Source organism: Priapulus caudatus, unplaced genomic scaffold, assembly GCF_000485595.1.
Source record: "Priapulus caudatus unplaced genomic scaffold, Priapulus_caudatus-5.0.1 Scaffold646, whole genome shotgun sequence".
NCBI classification, from domain to species: domain Eukaryota; kingdom Metazoa; phylum Priapulida; class Priapulimorpha; order Priapulimorphida; family Priapulidae; genus Priapulus; species Priapulus caudatus.
The window spans coordinates 84149-110053 of record NW_014577707.1 but is presented as its reverse complement, the minus strand read 5'-3'; the positions used below and the strand labels follow the sequence as shown (position 1 = coordinate 110053).

Genomic DNA, 25905 nt, shown 5'->3' with positions numbered 1-25905 from the left:
TAAATTAGCTGAAAATAACCCTAGAACCTAGAGGCTACTGTTCCTTTAAGTTATATCAGCTACTAAAATTTAACCTCTAACTATCGTTGAAATGGTCTGCTTGCAGTATTTCTTGTGAACGAACATTATATTTACGAACTTCAAATGGCAATTTTTGGTGGTGCTGCAGCAGTGCCAGTCACCACCAGCGGGTTGGTCCCTAGCATTCGTAATAGAATGTTCTATAGCCCTGCGGCAACTGTACGCGGGCTATAGTACTAGAGCTACCCGGCACCGATTTCGGAGCGACGAGTTGCTGAAAATCAAACAATGCAAGCGACCAGAATCGCAGTTGCACGTTCCCGCAGACCTAGCGATTTCTCATGTGACTCGGCTGATCGGCAGCCCAGTCACATGAAAAAGTTGCAAGTCTGTGCTAGGCTTAACGTGCGCTTGTGACAAGAATGTAGGACGCATTGGTAATGGTTGTGCTAATGGGGTCTCTTCAACTCTTGTGGTACAGGTCGTGCTGGGACTGCTCATGCCTCCCACAATCCTCATGCTCGAGTTCAAGACAAGAGAGGAGCTGCAGCTGATGCCACAGACAGAGGAGGAGCACCTGGAGCTGGAGGAGGACTCTACTTCCTCTGAGGCGAGCAGCCAAAACCCAGAGGACCTGATGGATGAAGTAGGTGTCGATAATGAGAGAAGTGTGGTTAGTGTGCTGCCTGGATTTGGGAAGAAATCGCAAGCACTCACTGCCGGATAGAATGGCATTAGTGATGAACTGTAAAAATTAATAAGTGAGATAACGTTCTAATTGTACTGAGTTAATAATGTTTATAATATGGGACAATAAAAATGATAGCAGACTAAAAATCTCTTAATGAGTTGATTAGTGAAGAAAAAAGTTTGTTAATCAAATTTAGCTGTAAAAAGAGGAAGATAAAATAAGAGGGTGATGAGTATATTAAGGGAGTACATAATTTGTTTATGTCTACACATTTTTCTTGCTAATCATTTCTGAATTTGAATATTAATTTATGCTACGGAGATATCCTAAATATTTATTGATGAGTTACTAAGGCTGCTTACTTACGTAGATGGAAATGTAATATACGCAGGAACATGTGTATGTAGAGTTTTATACATATGTTCAGGAGTGAATAAAAATAACGTTTTAATTAATTAACAATTAGCAATTACACATTGAATCGTGCGTTTTTTGGGCAATGCACACAAATGTCACAAATCTGCCAATGCAGATTTTTAATAATCGCTTATATCTGTTCATGTTTTATGTAGCATGTTTGGAAGTTCAGTCGTGTCAGTTTATTTCCTGTTGTCACATATATGTGTATATGCATGGTCAGTAAGTGCAGGTTAGTGCGGTACCTGATTTCGCTTGGTTAAAGTAGTTAACTGACGTAGTCAACTCATTGAATTATAACACAAAAACTAGTTTACTAATAGGTATACCATTAGGGTTAGGGTATTACCTTTCTCATGTCAAAATGCCTCCTACAAGGATTCCATGTACATAATTTCTCCTTAAATTCAAGAAAGTAGCAAATTACTGTTGATATTTTTAACATTCATGCACAAAAGACAACGAGTGTATAGATTTTATTAACAAGTAGCAAAATAATGATATTTTCGGTTTTTACATTCAATTCTTGTCTTAGAAATCCGTGACAAATTCGTCAGAAGGAGAAAAAGAACTCGGCGTGTAGTTACCGGTGAAATAACGAGATGTCGATGACAGGTCCTCACTTGCTGCCTCGCTGTTTCTATAGCAGCGATGGTATGGTGATTGCCTCGCCCATGTGTATTTGTCGTTTTGCAGTCAGCCAGTAGTCAGTTGCAGGACAACAGTGGTGGATGGGAGTGGAAAAATACAGAAGCTAACCCGTCTAATGCGGGCGTAGCTTCCACATTTCACTCCCATGGTCACAAGAAGGCGAGTTGAATTTGCTGTGTGTATCGGTGTGAGTGTTTGGCAGATTTCCCCAGCGCTAATGTTAAAAGCAGTGCTAGAACAGCCCATGGGCGGGGGCACAGGTGGGCTAGTGTGAAAAAAAAAGGTGGCATTCTTAAGAATGTATATATACTCAAGACATGTCAAAATTCTTCTCTCCCCTACAGCGAGGTTTGGCTGTTGGCGTTTGTATCAGAGTTTCAGTCTTGTATGGAGTGAGTCTAGTAGTTTCCACTCATGGTTGTGAAGTGGTATGATTTGCAAGGGGACCCTCCTGTTTCTGCCCATGGTTTGTTGCTGAGCTTTGTGGTAGTCAGGCGTGTTTAGGATGTATACACGTAATTATGAATAGCTGCATACCTAAAGCCGTGCATGTTTTTTTATAGCTGACTCGTCATATTCGCTTCGCGTACAGGGTTAAAAAGACATACATCCTTCAACAGCTAGTACTGCGGATGTTTGTGCCGACGTATTATCATCATCTTTTGCCGACTGAATATTTTTTCCGTTGATTCTTAGTTTAAGCTGGTGCGTTTTAGACGCGGCCGTCAAATGCCATCCCACTTGTTCGTTGGCATTAACTGCTTCCGTGTGGCTGTGTAACCGTGTGGAAGCGAAAACTAGTAGTGCATGATTTCTCCTATCTGCCTGTTTGATTCCGGTTTCGTTTGCTTATTCAGTTTTGCATTTCTTCGACCTGAATATTGTAGGTTTATGGATATCTTCTGCTTAGAGGAGTTAACTTTGGTTGATACCCCTTTAATACGAAATATCTTTCATCTAAATGAACGTTGATTTTATCTGCAGAATAGTAGGTAGAAACCAGTATGTCACCATGTGAAATTAATAATATGGCACTCTAGGCCATATATATACTCTAGGCCGAACTCAGTCCCTCATCTCGTAACGTATTCTGAGCACTGTCTACATATTTATCTTCCCCACCATAACTGTAAGGTATAGGTAATACACGTTTGTGGCAGTTATGGCCGTTTCACTGCACATTCACGTGATTATGTGATCTGCTAAGCGAAGATAGGGCGACAGGTGATTTCAGGAATAGACATGATGGATGAGAATAGCCCGTGCTACGATTCACTTACACATGTGCAGTTGACAGGTGTGTTCTATCCTCGAGGGGTGGGATACTGTCTACTGAGTGTTTGCATGGTATGCGCCTTCTGGGGGGTGGGGTTGTGTGTGCTCCCTGGCGGGGTTGAAATTCTCGCTGATCTCCACGGATCAGTGTTTGTGGTTGACCGCGTCGTCGCGTGAAGCTGCGTTGTCGTCGGCGCTAACGCGTCGTCGCGTGAAGCTGCGTTGTCGTCGGCTGCCTAACGCGTCGTCGCGTGAGGCTAGCTGCCGGTTCGTTGATCGGCGCTTAAACGTCGTTCGCTGTGAAGCTGCGGCATCGGTTTGTAACGGCGCTAAACGCGTCGTCGCGTGAAGCTGCGTCATCCAGTTGTCGGCAGCTAGAGCGTCGTCGCGTGAAGCTGGTCAGCGTTGTCGGCCTAACGCGTTTCGTCGCTGGAAGCTAGCGTCATACCGGCTTTGTCGCGGGCGCTAACGCGTCCCGTACGCCGTGAAGCTGCGTCATCTATGGTCGGCGGCTAACGCGTTCGTCGCGTGAAGCCTGCGTCATCGTTGTGGTCGGCTAACCGCTTGTCGCGTGAAAGCTGCGTCGTTGTTGTCGGCGCTAACGCGTTGTCGCGTGAAGCTGCGTCGTTGTTGTCGGCGCTAACACGTCGTCCGTCCGTGAAGCGGCGTCTCTCGTTGTCGGCGCTAACGCGTATGATTGCGTGAAGCATGCCCGTCGTTGGTTAGTCGCGCGCTAACGCAGTCGTCGGCGTGAAGCTGACGTCGTTTGTTTGTCGGCGTAACGCTTGTCGTAGCGTGAAGCTGCGGCGCTTAGTTGTCGGCGCTAACGCGTCGCTCGAATGAGAGCGGCGTCATCCGTTAGTCGCGCAGCTAACAGCGTCGTCCGCGTGAGCTGCGTCTCGTGGTCGGCGCTACGGCGTCTGTCGCGGTGAGAGCGGCGTCATCGTTGTCGCTCTAACGCGTACGTCGCGGAAGCTGCGTCGTGTTGGTCGGCGCGCAGTATACGTCGTCGCGTGAAGCTGCGTCGTTGAGTTCGCGCCGCTAACACGCTCGCCTCCCCGACGGATGAGCTGCCCGCGGTCCGTTCGTCGGCAGCTAACGCGGTCGTCGCGTAAGCTGCGTCATCGGTTGTCGGCGCTAACGCGTCGTCGCGCTGAAGCTGCGTCCGTTGTGTGTCGCAGCGCTAACCGCGTCGTACGCGTGGAGCTGCTGGGTCGTTTGTCGCGCTACGGCGTCGTTGCGTGAACGCTGCGGGCATCCGTCTCGTCCGCGCGCTACGCGTCCGTCGCGTGAGCTGACGCTCCCGTCAGTTGTCGGCGCTTATGCGCGTCGTCGCAGTGAAGCTGCCGCTCATCGTTCCCTTGTCGGCCGCTAACGGTCGTGCGTGAAGCTGAGGTCAATCGGTTGTCGGCGAGCTAACGCGTGGTCGCAGTGAGCATGCGTCATCGGCTTGTCGCGCGTGAACACGTCGTCGCCGTGTAGCATGCGTCATCGCTTGTCGGGCCGCTAACGCGTCGTCGCGTGAAGCTGCGTCGTTGTTGTCGGCGCTAACGCGTCGTCGCGTGAAGCTGCGTCGTCGTTGTCGGCGCTAACGCGTCGTCGCGTGAAGCTGCGTCGTCGTTGTCGAGTCTAATGCGTCGTCACATGAAGCTGCGTCGTCGTCTTCGAGTCTAACGCATTGTCGTCGGCTCTAACGCGCTGTCGTCGGGTCTAACGCATTGTCGTCGGCTCTAACGCGCTGTCGTCGGCTCTAACGCGCTGTCGTCGGGTCTAACGCGCTGTCGTTGGCTCTTACGCGTTGTCGTTCGTCGGCAGGAGGGAGTCATCTCAGAGAAGACTGTACTGAGCAGCGTGGCGACGCCCGAGACGTCGGCGCACGACGAGTGCAGGTTCAGCGAGACGCTGACGGAGAAGAAGCCAACGCCGCTGCGGCTCGGCAAGAAGGTGCACGAGTTCTACACGTCGCCCATCACCAAGTTCTGGATGTACACGGTGAGTGTGAGCAATACGCATGATGTACAAGTTCTGGATGTACACGGTGAGTGTGAGCAATACGCATGATGTACAAGTTCTGGATGTACACGGTGGAGTCTGTGAGCGAATAGCATGATGTACAACGTTCGTGGAATGCTACACGGTGAAGTGTGAGCAATACGCCATGATGGTACAATGATTCTGGATGTACACGGTGAGTGTGAGCCAATACGCCGGATTGGATGTACAAGTCTGGGATGTACACGTGTTGAGTAGTGAGCAATTACGCAATGATGTACAAGGCTTTGGATGTACGACGGTCGTTCAGTGTGACAGCAATTACGCATGATGTACAAGTTCTGGATGTACACGTGTGAGTGTGAGCAATAGCCAATGATGTACAAGTCTGTGGATGTACACGTACGTGAGTGTGAGCAATACGCGAGTGATGTACACTGCTTTCTGACGCTGAATGCGCGCCATGATGGACGAGGCGCGCGAGATTGACACTTTGTGTTCTTCCAATGCACAGCCTATGCCACACCAAGTCTTTTATATTTTTATAGGTGGGGACCCATTGGACCACCAAATCGCCAATCTCAGGAACTAGGGCATTCTGCTATGTTAGAACGGTTTCCTACTATAGAGTTTGGCACAAATACGAAAATAACACGCTGTTTAGCGCACTGCGCTACGTCCTTCTATCGCATTTTCGCATCTCCGTAATCAGAATAAGCACCCCCCCGCCTTCTCCGTTGATGGGCATGAATGGGGCGTCATCGACGTGACCTGTTACTGTACCTACTGTCTTTCGCCAGCCTGTTTACTTTTCGTAAATAATGAAATGCCCGGCCGATGCATTTCGCATCGAAGTGGAAAATTTTCGGCATTTTCACTCGCTGTCGCAAGTGAATGAGTGCGTCATTCATTGAACATTGAAGTTTTTCTTCAAATTAAATAATTCCGAAAATCCCTAATCGCGCTACTCGATTGTTTTAGGCAATGAACGTACTAGCTGTGTGTGTGACGTCTTGCACCATGCGCTTTATGCTTGGCTTAGCGGGCCTCGAAATGGATATCAGAGGCAGGCACCTCGCAACACGTGTGTTTGTTTACATATAGCTTTGTGACGTACGGTGTTCGGGAGTTCTGCGATGATAACCTCGTAATTTCTCAGCATTTCTTAAGGTGCATGGAACATTTTACCAATTTAGTGGTGTCAGTTCTTCACGGATATGTCACAGTAAGTACTAACTGTATATGTATCACACACGTTCACCTATTTTGTACACAGGCGGTCGATCATTGTGAAAAATTGTGTGAATATTTATTTGTATTGAGACGTTCCAAGGGCCTGTGCTTTCAACAGTCTTGTACGCCAATGCACGTGCGTCAAGAGCCACAAACTCAACACAATTTCATCTCTGTTATTGTTTACGCCTGAATGCGTGATTGATCAGGGAGGGGGTGCATGTAAGAGGGAGACATTTTCTTTGGGGTTCCGAAAAACACAATTCCACTTGACAATTTCATGGGCCATTTCAATTGGAAGCTCTGCATAATGGACCCGCAATAAGCCCTTTGACTGACTGTCAAGAAATTCAAAGGTCTGTATATTACTCTTATTTAGCTGTCGATAGTTCTTATTTAGCTGTCGATAGTTCTTATTTAGAACAAACTAAGTCTTCAGTGTTATCTAAAACTACAGACCATCCGCTGACCACTGTGGAGACGTACGTGCGCCGGGCCTCGAATTTGGCGCACGTCTCCACTGCGGACAATGCTTCATACTTGAACATCCCCGCGGTCGCGTGCGCATATCCCGCGGAACTGCGCGTCTTATCCGCGCGCAACGCTCAGGATCAACAGCAAAGCTGTGCCACGCAATCTGGTATCATGTCTCTCTGGATATACACGGTGAGTGTGAGCAACACACACAACGCTGAGGTGAAGCCTGGTTACTTTAGTTTCTTAGTTTAGTTCCTTAGTTTAGTTTTTTCTAGTGTAGGTTACTTTAGTTCGCGAGTGAGTTGTCGTTGATTGTATAGTAACTTATGTTCGTCACAGCAAGCATGTTAAGGCACTTATGTATAGTAACTCTTGCTGTCCTTACTTGTGTCGTCTGTTGTTATTAGACCTTTTCGGCCTCATGGGAAATGGGTGTGTAGAGGGATTAGGAAGAACAGAAAGTGAAAGAGAGAAGAGGGAGGGATGGAAAGAGGAAGAGAAGAGGGGCAGAGGCTAGGGGAGGGAGTCGTAAATGAGAAAGAGAGCTGGGAAAAAATGTGAAAGCTAGGGTATACAAAGGCGGGTGGGGACCATGCAGAAGAAGTAGCTAGGAGTGTAGAAAGAAATGGACATTGTAAGAGGCAGGTGAGGAGGGGGGGGCAAAACGAAAGGAGGACATCACTTTGGCCCAGCATCAATATTGCCTGGCATTATATCACACGACCTCTGTTTCTTGATGGTTGTTACCTCCGCGCAACGGAGTTGCAGGGAGGTCATGCAATCGCTCGCGTGTGTCTGTTCGTGTGTGTGTGTAGCCACTAGTGTTCGCGCAATCGATTCAGCAGCAGCTCGCCTTTGTGTGTGTGTGTGTAGCCACTAGTGTTCGCGTGATCGATTCAGCAGCAGCTCGCCTTAGGGCATTCAGTCAGCAGCAGCCAGCAGCAGCCAGCAGCGAGCCAGCTGTTATACACATACATGTTACACGCTCGCGGAGGTATGCACTTTCTGTGAGTGCCCTCTGTCTAGTTTAAAGGTTGTGTACCTCTGGTTATTGCGTGCAGCCGTTTGCATCATTCTAACAGCAACTAATGCTGTTCGTGCGTGATGGCCTGGTGTGTATCTTTCGGCAAATACCAATTTTACAGCAATGGCTGTGTTCGTTTTTTTGCAGTTTGCATATCTCATTTTCATGGTTATGTTTAACTACACGGTGCTGGTGCGCATGGAGCCAGACCCGTCTTGGCTAGAATACTACGTCATGGCCTATGTGTGGACACTCAGTCTGGAAAAGATTAGAGAGGTGATGATCCAGAAATACACTTGCATTTTCATCGGACATTTTCTACAGTATCATACGAGGCATAGAGTTCCACTATAGTAATGCCAGCGAAACACATGCACGAACAAATACAGAACTGAATTTAATGTATGCAGGTGTTTTAAATATACTCATTGTAGTATGTTTTTGACTTGTAAAATTGTTTGTGGCATATGTTATAATCTACTTCTTGTTTTTCTGTAGATAATCCAATCAGAGCCAACAAATTTTGCTCAGAAAATACGGGTATGGTTGATTTCAAAGTGGAATATATTCGACTGTCTAGCTGTGGTATTATTTACAATTGGCGTCGGTTTACGGTAAGGTTCTTAAACTGTCAATCAAACTATTGCTATAATCTATTACATTATCAACATCCAAATTATTATCACTATTAAATATTAAACCTATTTACATGAGTGTAATTAAATGCTAATACTGTTTTAAATATCAGAAATTTGCAATTTCCTATTTTCCATGTGATCTATGTTCACGTGATTCGTTGTCGCTGTAAGAATGTTCTACCGGTAGCATTTTTGCTTTGTGTATTTTCAGAGTGGATCCGAGTACACACACTACTGGCCGCGTTATATATTGTCTTAATGTTGGTTTCTGGTATATTCGCATCCTGGACATATTTAATATCAACAAGTACTTGGGACCTTACGTGACAATGATAGGAAAAATGGTGAGCTGGCATTTGTGTTGGTATTGTAATTGGCAGCAATTGTAACGTCTTTTCGTCATCAAAGAACTGACTTAATTTCAAAATTCACATGTAGTGACACTGGCTTCAGCAAATTAATCTAACATGGAGTGACACAATATAGCAGTTGAAATAATATAACAGTTGAATCACGCTGATAATGCTTGCATCACGTGTTGAAGTGTTACTGCACTGGTGGCAGACATGCGCACATCACGTGTTGAAGTGTTACTACACTGGTGGCAGACATGCGCACATCACGTGTTGAAGTGTTACTGCACTGGTGGCAGACATGCGCACATCACGTGTTGAAGTGTTGCTGCAGCGCTGGTGGCAGACGTACACATCACGTGTTGAAGTGTTACTGCACTGGTGGCAGACATGCGCACATCACGTGTTGAAGTGTTACTGCACTGGAGGCAGACATGTACACATCACGTGTTGAAGTGTTGCTGCTGTTGCGCTGGTGGCAGACGTACACATCACGTGTTGAAGTGTTGCTGCACTGGTGGCAGACATGTACACATCACGTGTTGAAGTGTTGCTGTACTGGTGGCAGATGTGTACACATCACGTGTTGAAACGTTGCTGCACTAGTGGCTGTAAAGCATGCATCACGTGCGTGCATCACGTTTTTAACACTGTATATAGTTGCACAGGTAGTAGCCATATACGTATTACATGTTGTATATTGTTGTGCAGGTGGCGTATGTTGTTGCACAGGCAGCAGACATGTACGTACCACATCTTGTATGTTGTTGCACAGGCAGCAGACATGTGCGTATTACATGTTGTATGTTGTTGCGCAGGCAGCAGACATGTGTGTATTACATGTTGTATGTTGTTGCGCAGGTAGCAGACACAACATGTAATACACACATGTCTGCTGCCTGGGCAACAACATACAACATGTGGTACGTACACACTACCTGCGCAACAACATACAACATGTAACACACACATGTCCACTACCAGCGCAACAACATACAACATGTAATACGCACATGTCCACTACCTGCGCAACAACATACAACATGTAATACGCACATGTCTGCTGCCTGTGCAACAACATACAACATGTAACACACACATGTCCACTACCTGCGCAACATCATACAACATGTAATACGCACATGTCCACTACTTGCGCAACAACATACAACATGTAATACGCACATGTCTGCTGCCTGTGCAACAACATACAACATGTGGTACGTACATGTCCACTACCTGCGCAACAACATACAACATGTAACACACACATGTCCACTACCTGCGCAACAACATACAACATGTAATACGCACATGTCCACTACCTGCGCAACAACATACAACATGTAATACGCACATGTCCACTACCTGTGCAACAACATACAACATGTAATACGCACATGTCTGCTGCCTGTGCAACAACATACAACATGTGGTACGAACATGTCCACTACCTGCGCAACAACATACAACATGTAATACGCACATGTCTGCTGCCTGTGCAACAACATAAACAACATACAACATGTAATACGCACATGTCACGCAGGTAGTGGACATGTGCGTATTACATGTTGTATGTTGTTTCGCAGGTAGTGGACATGTACGTACCACATGTTGTATGTTGTTGCACAGGCAGCAGACATGTGCGTATTACATGTTGTATGTTGTTGCACAGGCAGCAGACATGTGCGTATTACATGTTGTATGTTGTTGCGCAGGTAGTGGACATGTGTGTATTACATGTTGTATGTTGTTGCGCAGGTAGTGGACATGTACGTACCACATGTTGTATGTTTTTGCACAGGCAGCAGACATGTGCGTATACATGTTGTATGTTGTTGCGCAGGTAGTGCACATGTGCGTATTACATGTTGTATGTTGTTGCGCAGGTAGTGGACATGTGCGTATTATATGTTGTATGTTGTTGCGCAGGTAGTGGACATGTGTGTGTTACATGTTGTATGTTGTTGCGCAAGTAGTGGACATGTGTGTGTTACATGTTGTATGTTGTTGCGCAGGTAGTGCACATGTGCGTATTACATGTTGTATGTTGTTGCACAGGTAGTGGACATGTGCGTGTTCGTCGTCATCATGTGCGTCGTGCTGATGAGCTTTGGCGTCGTGAGGCAGGCGATCAGATATCCGGACTCGCCGCCGAGCTGGACGCTCGCACGCGACGTCTTCTACCAGCCTTACTGGATGATCTACGGGGAGGTGTTTGCTGGCGACATCAACCGTACGTCTACTATTCACTCGCTCGTTCTCAACCCGGGATTCACTGTTAGCACATAATACTGTTATCGCCTGTGTTTCTTCGATGCCCCATTTCTCATACTCCTTGGCCCTTCTTACCAGTTGCATGTTAGCCTCAGCGATACATACATTGACTGTGTATTTAGATGCTGTCCTCGAAACGTTTTAGGTAAATATTCCTTTTGAGTTGTTAATCAGTTGTGTTTTTAGTACATTCGAAACGTTCTACGTCACCACTCATTCTCCCTATAGTCAAATCTGTGCTATTAGTCACATCTAAAGAATAGACACCTGTCTATATAGGACGATTTCGACGTTTCCCTAGCATAGCAATCACGTAGTGAAGCCACCTCTATAGAAAGGTTTTCCCTATACATGATACTCTTCGAAGGCTTTTCCTGATTTCCTTCAACATGTTCAAGTGACCCTTATGTACATGTTTGAGAGTACACGACCAATACTGACATAATTCTGTGCCTCTGCTTGCAGCTGAGTGTGGAGAGGAGGGCACACTAGGAGAGGATGGGCGGCCTCTTCCGTCGTGTGTCCCCGGTCAGTGGATCGTTCCTGCAGTGATGGCCACCTACCTCCTAGTGACCAACGTGCTTCTAGTCAACCTACTCATTGCCCGGTTCAAGTGAGTGACCCGAACCTTCTGCACAATTGTTTTCTAATTAATTGTAAAAAATAATCAAAATTTATTTTATTAATCAACCAGTGAAATTCTTATTTTTTGACGTCTGCGTAATTTGCCCAACTTATTTATACGTAGAAATGAGACAGATTGGTGCTCTGCTTGAGATCCAAAGTGTATGTTGATCAGTGTTGTAGATTCAGTGTTGGTGGCTCTTTCATGCTTTTCTTTGATGTCTGATGACATAATCTGTGCCATTGCAGTTCAACCTTCACAAAGGTGAATGCTGTTGCACAGCAAGTGTGGAAGTTTCAGCGCTACAGCGTGATCCTCGAGTATGAACAACGGCCAGTGCTGGCGCCCCCTCTCATCATACTCTGCCACATGTACCAGCTCGTCAAGTACTGCAACCGACGCTATAAGGGACAGAAGACAGCATTCGACTGTAGCCTAAGTATGTGCTGGAATAGCACCTGTAATGCGCACAGTGTGCATTGAATTAATAAATACATTAAAAGCGAAATTAAGCAATAAACGTGGCCGTCACTGATGATCACTCACCTGACTGCATCATCCTTAACATTCTACACGGAAAACCATTGAATTCCAACAAGTTTGATCATCAACGTGTATTCACATGGGTTTAATTATAAGTAGGTTTAATTAGTCATTATTAAAAACCATTCGTGATTTTTAGCTCACCCTGACATCGTCAAGATGAGCTATTGCCATGGGTCGTCGTCCGTCGTACGTCTGTCAGTCCGTCTTTCCGTCAACATTTGGCTACGGTCAACGATAACTCAGGAACTGTTTGACCCACATGTTTGAAATTGGGTATAGTTGTTACTGCTATGCTCCCATATTGAACGTCCTATTTTGGAGCACGCCAGTCGACGTACTTTCGAGCCACGGCAATATTTTGGCAAAAATGGGAATTGCCATTGGTCAGTTCAGGTTCAACGGATTTTGCTCTTTTTTGGTATGTGAATGAATAAGGGCCAGGGGTTTTGATATTTAAAAAAATATTATGCAAATTAGGTAGGTTTTGGCAATTATATTGCATATTATGTTATAGACACGCAGATAACAGTCTGTGGTGTCACACTCGTCTGGTTCATTTTACAAGATTTCATTGACAATATCTTTAATGCAAAATTGGTATTTCCTCTCCACCCTGCCGATAAAACGTCTATATTAGAGTAAAGTTTTACAAAACATGTCGGAACGCAGCATAACCTATTTATTTCGAACGCCATCGCTAAGAAACATCAAAGCGGGTATAGCGCCATCTACCGTCACAAATTGTGATTCATTTTGGTTTATAAATTATTATTGCGATATACAGATGGCAACCGTGTGCTACTGCCTAGAAAAACTCATATGAAGTAAACACTTCCATGCAACCAATTAACCTTTGAACAGTTGTGTTATGGGCAGGGAAACACCATTGTCACGTGGTATATAGCAGCTACGTGAAATAAGCATATCCTCTCAATCTTACACGTTACACATCGGGCCGCTTTTAGGCAGTGCCTAAATCTGAATATTATAAAAACGTTAAATGGCGATCATTTAGGTGTAACACCATCACTCGCCCACATCTCAGACTCACATCTCAAACATTTATTTTCACATAAAAAATTACACATAATTATCAAGAGTATATAATGGGAGTTCTCCCATATATACTCTTTGTTTCTATAATGTACGTCGATGGTTGCTCAATTAAAACTGACTTCTTCTCACTCACTCATTTGTGTCCTTTTTTGTGGTGAGCTGCAGTGTCATTGACACTTTCATTTACAAATAAATTGCAAATAGAAGCCCTTCAATCGGAATAGATCTGTGGTTATACATTTTAATGTTGAATAAATTATACATACTGGATTTATTTTAATCATAGCATTGGGAGTACATAGTAGGAACAATATCAGTGTTAATATTGCGTGTTCCTGATAGTATCCTACCGTTCAGACCTCTTCTTTATATCCTTGCGAATTCTTATCTCCTAATTGAACTAGATATAAAATGTCTTGCATTTCGCTGAAAGAAACATTTGCGCCATTGCAGAGCTATTTCTTGATGAGGAAGATGTGGAGAAGGTACACGACTTTGAGGAGGAGTGTTTGGAAGACCTGTTCCGTGAGAGAGCAATGAGTCAGCTCAACTCACAGGAAGAGCGGATAGGTCTCATTAATGAAAGGTAAGTGATTGAATCGTTGTCATGACACGCAGAGCAGCAGTTTAGATACTCTATTCTGCATTAATGGTATGTCAATCCAACTAACTAACTGTGCACATTGATTATAGCTTTTCTCTTTAGGCTCTACAGTGCAAAAAACACAAATAATCGATATCTCTTACCATTAAATTCGTCTTACACTGCTATCAGCGTTTCTTAACAGCCAGTCTTACCTAGTCTGGCATGTAATCAATTCCTTTGATGTATGAAACCTTACGCCACTGCGTTAAAGATGAATTGGTCTAATTAACTCGAATAGATTGGTAAACGTGGTGATTAAATGCCATTTCTGGGGAAGAGGGATTTATTTGTTTTGCTTTGATGTCATGGTTTTCTCTAATAAATTATTATTATAAGGAATGGTAGACTTTAACGTGCAGATAATTAATGTTAAATCACCTATTACACATGCATTGGTTCTTAATAAGTACACAAGGTGATGATTACATATTGGTATACAAGTAGGGATGCACGTGTGGATGCACGCATGCATGCCATTGATGATGACGCGGTGCTTTCCTGCCTCCATAGGGTTGAGAACATGAGTGCGCGCGTGTTGGACATGGGCAATCGCGAGGGATCGATCAAGCTGACGATGCAGACGATCGATTATCGGCTGTCGAAGCTCGAGGAGCTGTCGATGACGACAAACAACTCGCTCGCCTGCATCCACCGCTTTATGAACACCTACATGACGGAGAGGATCTCCGCATGCACCTCCCCCGTACTGTTAGATCACGGTAAGCAGCTGTAGCAGAGAAGGGGTGGTACCTCCCCCGTACTGTTAGATCACGGTAAGTAGCTGTAGCAGAGAAGGGGTGGTACCTCCCCCGTACTGTCAGGTCACGGTAAGTAGCTGTAGCAGAGAAGGTGTGGTACCTCCCTCGTACTGTTAGATCATGGTAAGTAGCTGTAGCAGAGAAGGGGTGGTACCTCCCTCGTACTGTTAGATTGTGGTAAGTAGCTGTAGCAGAGAAGGGGTGGTACCTCCCTCGTACTGTTAGATTGTGGTAAGTAGCTGTAGCAGAGAAGGGGTGGTACCTCCCCCGTACTGTTAGATCATGGTAAGTAGCTGTAGCAGAGAAGGGGTGGTACCTCCCCCGTACTGTTAGATATGTAAAGTAGCTGTACAAAGAAAGGGGTGTACTCCCCGTAGCTGTTAGATCATTTGGTCAAGATCCTGTAGGCAAGAAGGGTGGATACCTCCCCGTAGAATTGTGGTGTTCATTCTTGTTAGCTTCACGGTCAGTAGCTTGTATGCAGAGAGGTGTGGTACCTCCCCTCCGTAACCTGTTTAGATCAGGCTAAAGTAGCTTAGCAGAGAAGGGTATGTCACATCCCTCCGTAATGTTAAGATTCAGCGGTAAGTACTGTAGCGAAGAAGTTGGTATCGCTCCCGTACTGTATATCATGGTAAAGTAGACTGTAGCTGAGAAGGAGGTGTACCTTCCGCAGTAATTAATTCACGGTACAGTAGGCTGTAGGCAAAGTAAGGTGTGTGTACTCCCTCAGGTCTGTTAGGATTGTGGAAGGCAGCGTAGCAGAGAGGATAGGTACCTCCTTCAATACCTGTTAAGTCAGCGTTAAGTAGCTGTAGCAGAGAAGGGTTGTACTCCGCCGTACTGTTAGATCATCGGTAAGTTAGGCTGTAGGCACGAGGGTGTTACTCCTGGTACTGTGTGATCTATGGTAAGTCGCTGTAGCAGAGAAGGGGTAGGTACTCACCCTCGTACTGTAAATCAACGGTTAAAGTACTGTTACAAGAAGTGGATAGTACCTCCCCGTAAGTTAGATCACGGTACGTCTGTAGCAGAGAAGTTTGGTGTATCCCGTACCTGTCCAATTCAACGTATTAGTGCTGTAGCCGAGTGTTGTACATCCCTCGTACTGTTTTTAGATTGTGTATAATAGCTGTAGCAAAGAAGGAATGGTACCTCCCCTAACTGTTAGATCAGATAAGTAGCTGTACAGAGAAGTTGTGGTAACCTCCTCTACTGTAATTTGGTAAGATTAGCCTGTAGCAGAGAAGGTTGGGTACCTCCCGTACTGTTAGATCACGGTGATTAGCTTGTAGCAAAGAAGGTGGTGTATCCTCCGCTCTACTGTTTAGATATGCCCCGCGGTAAGTAGCAGTATGCTAAGAGGTGTGGACCCTCCCTCGTACTGTTTAATTGTGGTAAATAGCTTAGCAGAGAGGTTGTGGTACCTTCCCTCGTACTGTTAGATTGTGGTAAGTAGTGTAGCAAGAGAAGGTGTTGTACATTCCGGTATCTGTTAAATTTGTGGTAAGATAGGCTGTAGCAGAGAAAGGTGATGTAATTCCCTCGTACTCGTCTTAATATTAAGCAGCTGTAACCGAGAAGGTGTGCGTACTTCCCCCGTTACTGTTAGGTTCACGGATAATAGCTGTAGCAGAGAAGGTTGGTTCCCCTACTGTAGATTGGTGTGAAGTAGCTGTAGCAGAGAAGGGTGGTACCCTCCTCGTATGTCAGATTCACTGGAAAAATATAGCAGCTGTAAGAGAAAGGGTGTACATCCCTCGTTACTGATTAGATCATGTAAGCCATCTGTAGGCAGAGGAAGGGGTCGTACCTCCTCTCGTACGTTTATTCATAGTAAGGGTCAGCTGTAGCAGAGAAGGGTGGTACCTCCCTCGACTGTTAGATCATGTAAACAGCTGTAGCAGCAGAAGGGTGTACGCTCCTCAGTAACTGTAGATCATGAGTAAGTTCAGCTGCGATCAGAGGAAGTGTGGTACCTTCTCTCGTACATGTTAGATCATGGTAAGGCAGCTGTCGCAGAGAAGGGGTGGTACCTCCTACCTGTAGATCATGGTAAGCAGCTGTAGCAGAGAAGGGGTGGTACCTCCCCCGTACTGTTAGATTACGGTTACATCAGATTACTAAATCACGGAATGGTAGTAGTCACGCTCGTACTCGAACGATAGAGCTTTCGGCCTGAAGGCAAATGTGCGATCCTCTAGACCATCAGCGCACCTCTGTAACAGTATGCTGCTTTTTTTTCAGCCACCGAACCTCTGTAACAGTGTGCTGCCTGCAATTTTTAGCGACCACCGCACCTCTGTAACAGTGTGCTGCTGATTTTTAGTGCCACCACCGCACTCTGTAACAGTGTGCTGGCCTGTCATTTTAGCCGAGCACCCGCACCTCTGTAACAGTGTGCTGCTGCAGTTTTCGCCACCACCGCCACCTCTGTAATCAGTGGGCTGCCTGCAGTTTTAGGCCACCCCGTGCAACTCTGTACATAGTGTCTGACCTCATTTTTTAGCCCACACACGCACACTCTGATAACAGTGTGCTGTCTCAGTTTTTAGCCGACCATCTGCACTTCTGGTATACAGTGTGATCTGCCTTGCAGTTTATAGCACACCACCCGCACATCTGTAAACATGTAGTGTTGCCTGTCAATCTTTTAGCCACCACCGCCTTCTGTAACAGTGTGTTGCCTGCAATTTTTAGCCACCACCGCACCTCTGTAACAGTGTGTTGCCTGCAATTTTTAGCCACCACCGCACCTCTGTAACAGTGTGTTGCCTGCAATTTTTAGATCGCACTGTTGAGGATGAGGAGAGATTTCGCTATGCCGCAGACGTCGTCGCCGCAGCCTCTGACGGTGCTTTCAACGCAAAGCAGACGCTGGAGGAAGATGGCGCGAGGTGGGCAGCGCAGGAAGAGCCCGCAGAGAAGCCCACGTTGACCGCGACCTGGTCGTCCGGATCAGATCTCGCGGCGAGCGGGAAGACTCCGACGCCGCTCCGGCAGTCAATGCCGTCCGGCGGCGGCGGCCTGCGCCGCTCCGTGTCGGCGCGATCGCGCAGCGCGATCGCCGGCGCCCCCTACCTGGACGTGCCGGCGCGCCGCGGTCCCGGCCGGCCGAGCCTACTGCAGCGCCGCCTGGCGAGGCAGCAGCCGGCGGACGGCGAGCAGGAGTCGCCGCCGCATGCCGACCTGCTCGAGTTGTCCGTGACGATCCCAACCGCCGCGGCCGCGGCTGCAGCGGGCGGGGCCACCCCGGCGGCGATGGTGCGCGCGGACAGCTTGGGCGCTCGCGCGCAGACGCCGTTCAACGTGAACGTGACGACGCTGCTCAGCCAGCTGCGGCACGACTACACGAGCATCACGGACAACATCGACACGTCGTGCCTTCTCACCATCGTCGGCAGCCCCGAGAGCCCGCCCGCGAGCCCCTCGCTCGACGCCCCGACCACCGAGACGGTGGGTGGGCCGGCGTCGGCGGGCGGGAACGCCGCTGCCGAGGTGCTGCGGGATGCTGAGGAGCGCGACTACCGCATCCTCGAGGGCCTCATCCAGCGGCGCATCCACCGCGACTCGGAGAACCTGTCGGCGAGCCTCGACGATGTGCGCAGTGTGTCAGCGGTCAGCGACATCACCGAGCTAAACGAGGACGCGGCGGCGGCCGGCAGCGACGACGACGGGGTCGCGTTCGACTTCGGCACGGTCGACCTCGAGTTCGGCCTGCTCCAGTTCCACCAGCAGGGCGGCAACACCGTCAACTCGCGGCCGCCGGCCGGCATGCTGATGCACCAGGCCAGTCTTCAGTCAACGACGGACACGGTCGTCGACTCCCGAGACCGCGTCGACAGCGGCGCTAGTAGCGGCGAGCGTCAAAGGTTGCGCACCGACGACCTCCAGAATGTTGGGGGTGTGAGCGCCGAAGGTCAAAGGTCGTGCGCCGACGACCTCCAGACCAGCGGCGGTGCAGGTCAAAGGTCGTGCATCGATGACCACCAGACCAGCGGCAGCGCAGGTCAAAGGTTGGGAGCCGCGGGTGAGCGCAGCGACACGCGCGCGCAGCTGCCGCGGTTGCTGGCCAGCGTGTGGGAGCAGGGTGTGCTGGCATCGTCGCTCAGCGCACCGAGCGTGATGATGCCTGGCCCTGGCGAGGACGACAAGCACGGCGCGGTGCCGCCGATTGCACGCCAGCGCAGGGACACGGCGCCGCGCGTCAAGTTTGCCCCAGATCTCGATTCGGAGGCGCCGTGCGAGGCCAAGGAGACGTCATGTTAGCGGCGCAACATGGGCGGGATTGCACGCTTTAAGCTATGTCTCCACACACGCAGCACGGCACGGCACAGCAAAACGCAGCGCCGTTGTGCTGAAAAAAAATGCATTGTGATTTAGCGCATTGTATCTGAGCGCATTGTGTTCACTCGGGTTCAGTGATTAGAAATCATGCATGTGCTTGTTTTCCATTGGCTGATGGTGGCGCGAGCAGAACACGTGATAAAAAAGAATCGCATTGATTGGTTCAACTGTCTTTCTCCGTACATGGCATCCGACAAAAGTCAAACTCATTTGACTTTCGCCGTCGCCGTGAAACCGGGCTGGCGCCGTGCCGTGTCAGTGGAGACAGCGCCTTAAGATATAATAGATTTGAACTTTGCCAGTAGGGGTGAACGGCGCCGTTTCTGTGGCGTTCCGTGCCGCGCCGCGTGTGTGGAGACGGGCCTTTAATCGGTGCAGTGCGCCCACGTCCGATCGTCCCGCGACGGGCGGGGACAGCGGTCGGGAGCTGTAAGTGTAATTGCGGGATAGGTAATTGCGGCACAACGAAAATGCACGCACTCCGTTATTCAAGAGTTACTCAGCAATAAACGAATCGTCGCGCACGATGTGTGGTGTGTGATAGATAACGCCGCAAGCTGGCTGCTTTGAAGTGCAGCGAGCAGAGGCATGACCGAGGTGTTTTCTAGAGATTACTTTACGGTGATGTAATAGCCGCAGGTCACTTGTCCTGCGTGCGCACTCAGTCACTCATTAGCAAACAGCAGGTCGAGTGAAGTCAGTATGTATATATATGAAAATGTATTAATATAACAACTGTGATGCGGAATGAAGATTATTTTCGTAGTCAGGTACGCACATGATTTTAATATATTGCTGCCGTGTTACAGCCGACTAAACTTATTATTAATGCGTTGGTGAGTTTTAAATGTCGGCCGTTAGTTCGATGGTTATGCAGGCAGTGGGAAAACTTGCATTGGGAACTTCTTCCTTCTGCGTGATTCAATGAGTTATTGTGCATTTGCACAGTACCCTCATATCCTAATGTAACCCGCTGGATAAACTGAAACTACGAAAAGTAGATACCTTACTGTAGAGCTTGGGATATCGGACACGAGAGTTTGTCACCGGTATCGGACATCTATACTCAAAAATGTTTCAAATTTTACTTGTTTATTTATCATCTGTTCTTATCTACAAGATCAACAACGGTAAAAAAAAAAGCAGATATACTTACTCGCGGAGTGGGAATAAACGTGTGCAGTGAGTGCATGTTGTATGCTTATATTGCTCGGGAAGGTAGAGAGCGTGCATTAGCCACTTGGATTCCAACCCAGGCTACATCTTTTGTATAATTCTGGTCAGAATTTGCGTACAGATAATCGTAGGCAACCGTCGTGCGATGGCTCGTGCTGCAGGCAAGAGTATTGGCCTCGGTTTAGAGAGAAAATTCTCGTATCTTTCAAACTAATACCAACAAAATGTCATAATAATCGTAGTGTAGTGTATCGCGTTACGTGATTGTCCCCAGTCGTCGGGTTTCCGAAGCAAGTAACATGAGTAACAAACGACTGATTTTGAGTATCAAAATATACGAATAGGTGTAGCGGAACAATTGCATTGGTGATTCACCCAGCGTTATTTGCAGCTACTATTGGCGCCTATTCTCTCGTCCGCTTGGCGGAGGTTTCACAAACGATGCGCACATATATGTTGGCAGTTGTTTATCAGCGTAATTTAATCACTAGTTGTTAATCTGGAGTATTATGCGAGCTTATGGCAAAGTTGCCGAGTCATATCTATGTGAAATTGTTTTGTTGGCCGCTCGGGAAAATGAAGGGGTAATTGTAGAAAAAAAATGTTGAAATCGTTTGGGAGTCATAGTGAGAGGCATGCGTTATAGTGATATAGAGTATAGTGTAGAGTTTATATAAGTAAGATTAAGTAATACTCATGCATTCACGAGAGGAGGTGTGGGTTAAAGAATAAGAGGAAATTAGTAGGAATTTGTGGTGGTAAGCTAACTTACCAAAAGTATTTGATGCTGTGGGAAGTATAGAAAATGATCACGCCATATTTTTCATCACGAGCAAAATAGCAAAGCTTTTATTCGACTCATGTGGTGCAATTTATAGGTTCACTGTAATAATTTTAATTAATTACAGTCTAATCAATATCGATGTAAAGTGACTAACCACAATGTAAAATGACATTCCCAACTGCCGGCTAGCCGGTTAGCTGCCAATCATTAATAGATTTTAGTCTACCGTCGTTATGTTAAGGCACATATCTTGCTGGATATATATATATATACATCAGAAGTAGATAATAGGGAATTACCTATTATCTACTTCTGATATATATATATGCCGTAAAGTGCTATGTGCGTGTATACTGACACCATAGGCATACTTACACTTGATTATTTTTTATTGCAATTTACTACAAGTGTACTGAGTCTAAGTCTACTGTAAGTTACACAGAAGTTTTTTTTATTTCTGTTATTGCAGTATGTTGCGTAGTAACGGAAAGTGACGCGTTGCATCATGACAGTATTTTCTGGTCGGACTATACAGTGTATATTTATGAATCCTGTGAAAGTTTCCCGTGTACGTAATGCCAAATAAAATGAGAGCGCGTAGTTCAAATTCGTTTTATGCATTACGTGTGGTATACTCAGCTTATAAGCGTCTCCCAAGACTCGTGAACAACCACGTAACGCTGCTGCGTTCCGACTCGAACGTCTAGTAAATAGATGTGATCATCATTGTAAAGTAGAATCATTTTAACACGTAGGAAGGCGGGGGTAGCTTAGAGGGATCTCGATACGCATTAGTGCCAAATGTCGTACGACAGAGTCCTCTTCAGTTGGCACTTGCATTGTTTCGGTTCTTGGCCAGTTAGGAAATTGTTGGTGACTTTCACTTTCACTGTCGATCTTGTTGTTTTCATTCGATGGATTTGGTGGTGATGGATTTATTATTCGTAATTGGCTTACATTTCGAACATCTTGTTATACATTGTGCGCAACTCAATTGTTACGCGATGAGACGTCCATTGTGAATAAAGTTCTTGTGAAGAAATACCACACATGCTTACTTTTGCCTCCACTCGTTAGAACGGCAGGAATATCTTACCTTTATCGTGGAAACGCATATAATTTTTAAATGAATTGGTGTGCGTGTCATCAGAGCCGCACCCTGCATACATGAGGGGGGGAATTTGTTGGAATAACACGCGGAAACACCTTTTTTCACGATTGAAGAATATACCCCACGTAGGAGAACGTTAGACTGAAGAGATCATTTTGCTCTGTTGTCAGATCTGTTATGGTTATTTAAGGTTATTGGGCGACTTATTTTCCCCTAAAACATGAGTGAGGCAGCTGCCCTTTCACCATCCATTTCATTAGAAGTGCAACCTGAAATGGACTTTTTTACACAATACTCAATACACAATACTCACAGTTCTCACAATACAATACGTACAATACTGCACGTGTCATTAACAAGATCTGATTTCGATTCGTGGTAAGAGTTAAAAAATCTAAAATCCAAAATATCTGTCTGTGGCATCCTCCTTTTCGATTCCCACTATTTTTGTGCGCGTTTCATTCCACGAAGTACGTGTGTTGTCGTATTAGGTCTCGGTATTGTTGTCATCGTCGTCGTTGTCGTGTTTAGTGTTGCTCTTATTGTTATTGCTACTGCTGCTGTTGCTGCTGCTGCTGCTGCTGCTGTTATTGCTGCCTCTACTGCTGCCGCTATTGTGGTAGCATTTGCGCAGTATTGGCGACGTATATATTCGTGGAAGTGCATTACAAACAAGCCATATGTTAGCGCATGCATCACATGGAGGGTGTGCATTTTCGGCAGTGACAGTTCACATGTGCGACGGAAAACATTATGGCAGTTCTTGCCGCAACGCATCGTAAATCACGTACTCACGGCCCGCTGCAAAAACAAACAAGCGCATCACGTTAAGAGCGAAATTCAACAAACACACTTGCCAACACAACCTCATCCTCCACGCCCACGATGCGTTGATAGGTCAGCTGACGAGCATTGATGAATCGACGGTAAGGTGAGATCGATTTCGCGCGGAAGCAGTCCGGGGTCAGTAGAGCGCCGTCAACAATCTGGCTCTCGGAGATCATAAAACCTGAATCCGGAAGTCAAGGCTCCCGCGTGAAGCCGCATTATGAGGCAGCAGCTGTAGCCCGCATGGCTTCTCTCTCGTCGGTACGCGCCACATCACTTTCCCAGCGTGAGTCCCACCGTTCGCATCTGGCCACCGCTAATCCACGCCGCCTAGAATTTGGCCCGCATGTCGCTGCGACTAGTCGCGCTCTGATTCGCTCGGCGAATACATTAACTAGATTCTTCGCACTCGCGTGGATGCAATTTACGTAGCTCTCGTCGGTTGGGTCGCTAGTAAACCCCGTATATGTGTCCCGTGTCGACAGACGCTAGTTTCGACATGACGGTAATCGCGACACTGGATTCGGTGAACATGACCCGTAACGGCAGCGCTGACGCAGGTCCGCAGGAAGCGCGCGACGAGCGTGTGGCTCGCATCGAGGTGGCCGTGTTGGCGCTGCTCTTCACCACGAGCGTCGTCGGCAACGCGCTCGTGCTGCTCGTCGTCTGCGTGCGACACAAGCGCCTCACGCGCATGCTGTTCTTCATCGCGCACCTTGCCGCCGCCGACCTCCAGGTCGCCTTCCTGCAGACGCTGCCGCAGCTTGGCTGGGAGATAACGTACCGCTTCCACGGCGGCGACGTGCTCTGCAAGGCGATCAAATACGCGCAGATCTACTCGATGTACTTGTCGACGTGCATGCTCGTTGCCATGGCGATCGACCGCTACCTCGCCATCTGCGGCGCGTCGTCGTGGACGAAGAGCGTCTGGAAGCTGCGGCACGGTCGCGCCATGGTCGCCGTCGCCTACGCGACGTCGGTCCTGCTCAGCATTCCGCAGGCGGTCATCTTCCGGCGGCACACGTGGCCGACGGCCGACGGTGGCGCAGTCACTGACTGTTGGGCGGTGTTTGCGCATCGATGGGGAGAACTCGCCTACGTGCTCTGGTTCACCGCCGCCGTGTACGTCCTCCCGCTAGCCCTATTGCTCTTCTGCTACGGTCGCATCTGCTGCACGATCCGCCGCGGCGTGCGCGTGAGCGAGCAGGGCGGCTCGACGCTCAGGCGGGTGTCGATCGTGTTCACCAACTCTCGCTCGCTGGACAGCGGCACCGAGTCGCCACGCGTCATGCACGAGTGCGTTACGTTCGAGGCCGTCGGCAATGCGACGCGCGGCGACACGAACGGCGGCCATGCGACGGCCTGCGACGGCACGATGGGCAGGGCGATGAAGAGGACGGTGATGCTGACGCTGGCCGTCGTCACGTGCCACGTCATCTGCTGGTCGCCATTTTTCCTCGGCGTTCTCTACATGTCGCTACAGCGTACTGTGTACGAAAGTAACGAAGAGGGTGAGACCTGTTCAACACTTCTCAGCTTCGCCGACGCTTTCTACCCTAAATGCCACCGAGCATGACAATTAACTAGTTAATCTCATTGGGCCAGGTGTTTCCCGAAGTGTATATTTGTAAAGATTTCGTTGGAATTTTTCTAGGAAAAAATACTTAGTGTTAGCACTAATTACATCGGCAAACATTGAGCTGATAAGATTGGTTTTAACGAGTTGTCAATTTGCTATTGTAAGCCAAACGGCTTTTCATGCGCACCATAAGCTGTGTAGGAATGGCGATTTTTTTCACGTCTGCTTACATCGAACGGAACGTTAAAATAGGACGTATAATGTAACAGTTGCTAGTTGGACGAGTTGGTTATCATTTTAAAATATTCTATGGTCATTTGCAGCCGGATACGTCGTGATCTTCGTGCTTCTAGCAGCAATGGAAAGCGCAGTGAATCCGTTCATCTACCTGACGTTCACGGGCATATGTAAGCCTCGTCGTCAGCAGCGTCCAACATCACCATGTCGACAGGCACCGCCATGCCTTTGCCTTAGGTCATGATACGTTTGATAACGTCACGCGTCACCATGTCGACAGGCACCGCCGTGTCTGCGTCAGATCATGATACGTTTGATAACGTCACGCCCACAATGTCGACAGGCACCGCCGTGTATCTGCCTTAGGTCATGATACGTTTGACAACGTCACGCTTACAATGTCGACAGGTACCGTCGTGTCTGCGTCAGATCATGATACGTTTGATAACGTCACGCGTCACCATGTCGACAGGCACCGTTGTGTCTGCGTCATATCATGAAGCGTTTGATAACGTCACGCGTCACAATGTTGAGTCGCACTGCCATGTTTCTGCGTCAGATTATGATGGTTGATAACGTCACGCGTCACAATGTCGAGTGGCACTGTCATGTTTTTACGTCAGGTCGTGCTTGGTAGTGTCACATATCACTCTGCCTACTACCACGGCCCGGGGGGCGAATTTTTTTTCCCTACACGTTATATCCATTGCAGAGTTTTGGGCTCCTCTGATTGGCTGCTTTGATTTGCTTTGACTCAACAAACATTCAAAACAAGGGAACAAACGCCATTTGTAAACATTTATTATGGTTTATGATCCGTAGATAAGTAAGTTTTCTGATGTATTTTTCATGAAAAACACACATTTTACTCATTAATATAAAATATAATATCACTATAATTACAATTATTTGTGTAAATGTGTTATTTTCATCGTTAACGTTAAGTTATGAGAGGGTCTGGGTTTTCGTAACACTTACTACATACGTACGTTAGCTCCAAGAAACGGTATTGCTAGGGTTAGAATATTGTATATTGACGTTATTCACACAGCTTGCATGGTTGGGTTATACGTACGTATACGTACTCATCCTATAGTATAGCCCTTTGCTCCGTCGCAGGAGGAAGGAGCGAAGGGCTATAGTACTAGAGCTAACAAAGG

General features: G+C 47.3%; 1 protein-coding gene across 1 annotated transcript in view; it reads left to right on the top strand.

Moving 5' to 3' along the window:
* Positions 1-19293, top strand: part of LOC106812421 (transient receptor potential cation channel trpm-like) — a 56696-nt gene extending 37403 nt beyond the window's left edge. The window contains exons 19-29 of the mRNA XM_014816298.1: positions 503-667; positions 4871-5047; positions 7929-8057; positions 8280-8395; positions 8631-8763; positions 10837-11011; positions 11518-11665; positions 11926-12116; positions 13733-13865; positions 14436-14644; positions 17472-19293. Of these exons, the coding sequence (XP_014671784.1) occupies positions 503-667; positions 4871-5047; positions 7929-8057; positions 8280-8395; positions 8631-8763; positions 10837-11011; positions 11518-11665; positions 11926-12116; positions 13733-13865; positions 14436-14644; positions 17472-18952 (3057 nt within the window). The 3' untranslated portion in view covers positions 18953-19293. The remainder of the gene's footprint in view (positions 1-502; positions 668-4870; positions 5048-7928; positions 8058-8279; positions 8396-8630; positions 8764-10836; positions 11012-11517; positions 11666-11925; positions 12117-13732; positions 13866-14435; positions 14645-17471) is intronic.
* The last annotated feature ends 6612 nt before the right edge of the window (positions 19294-25905 follow it).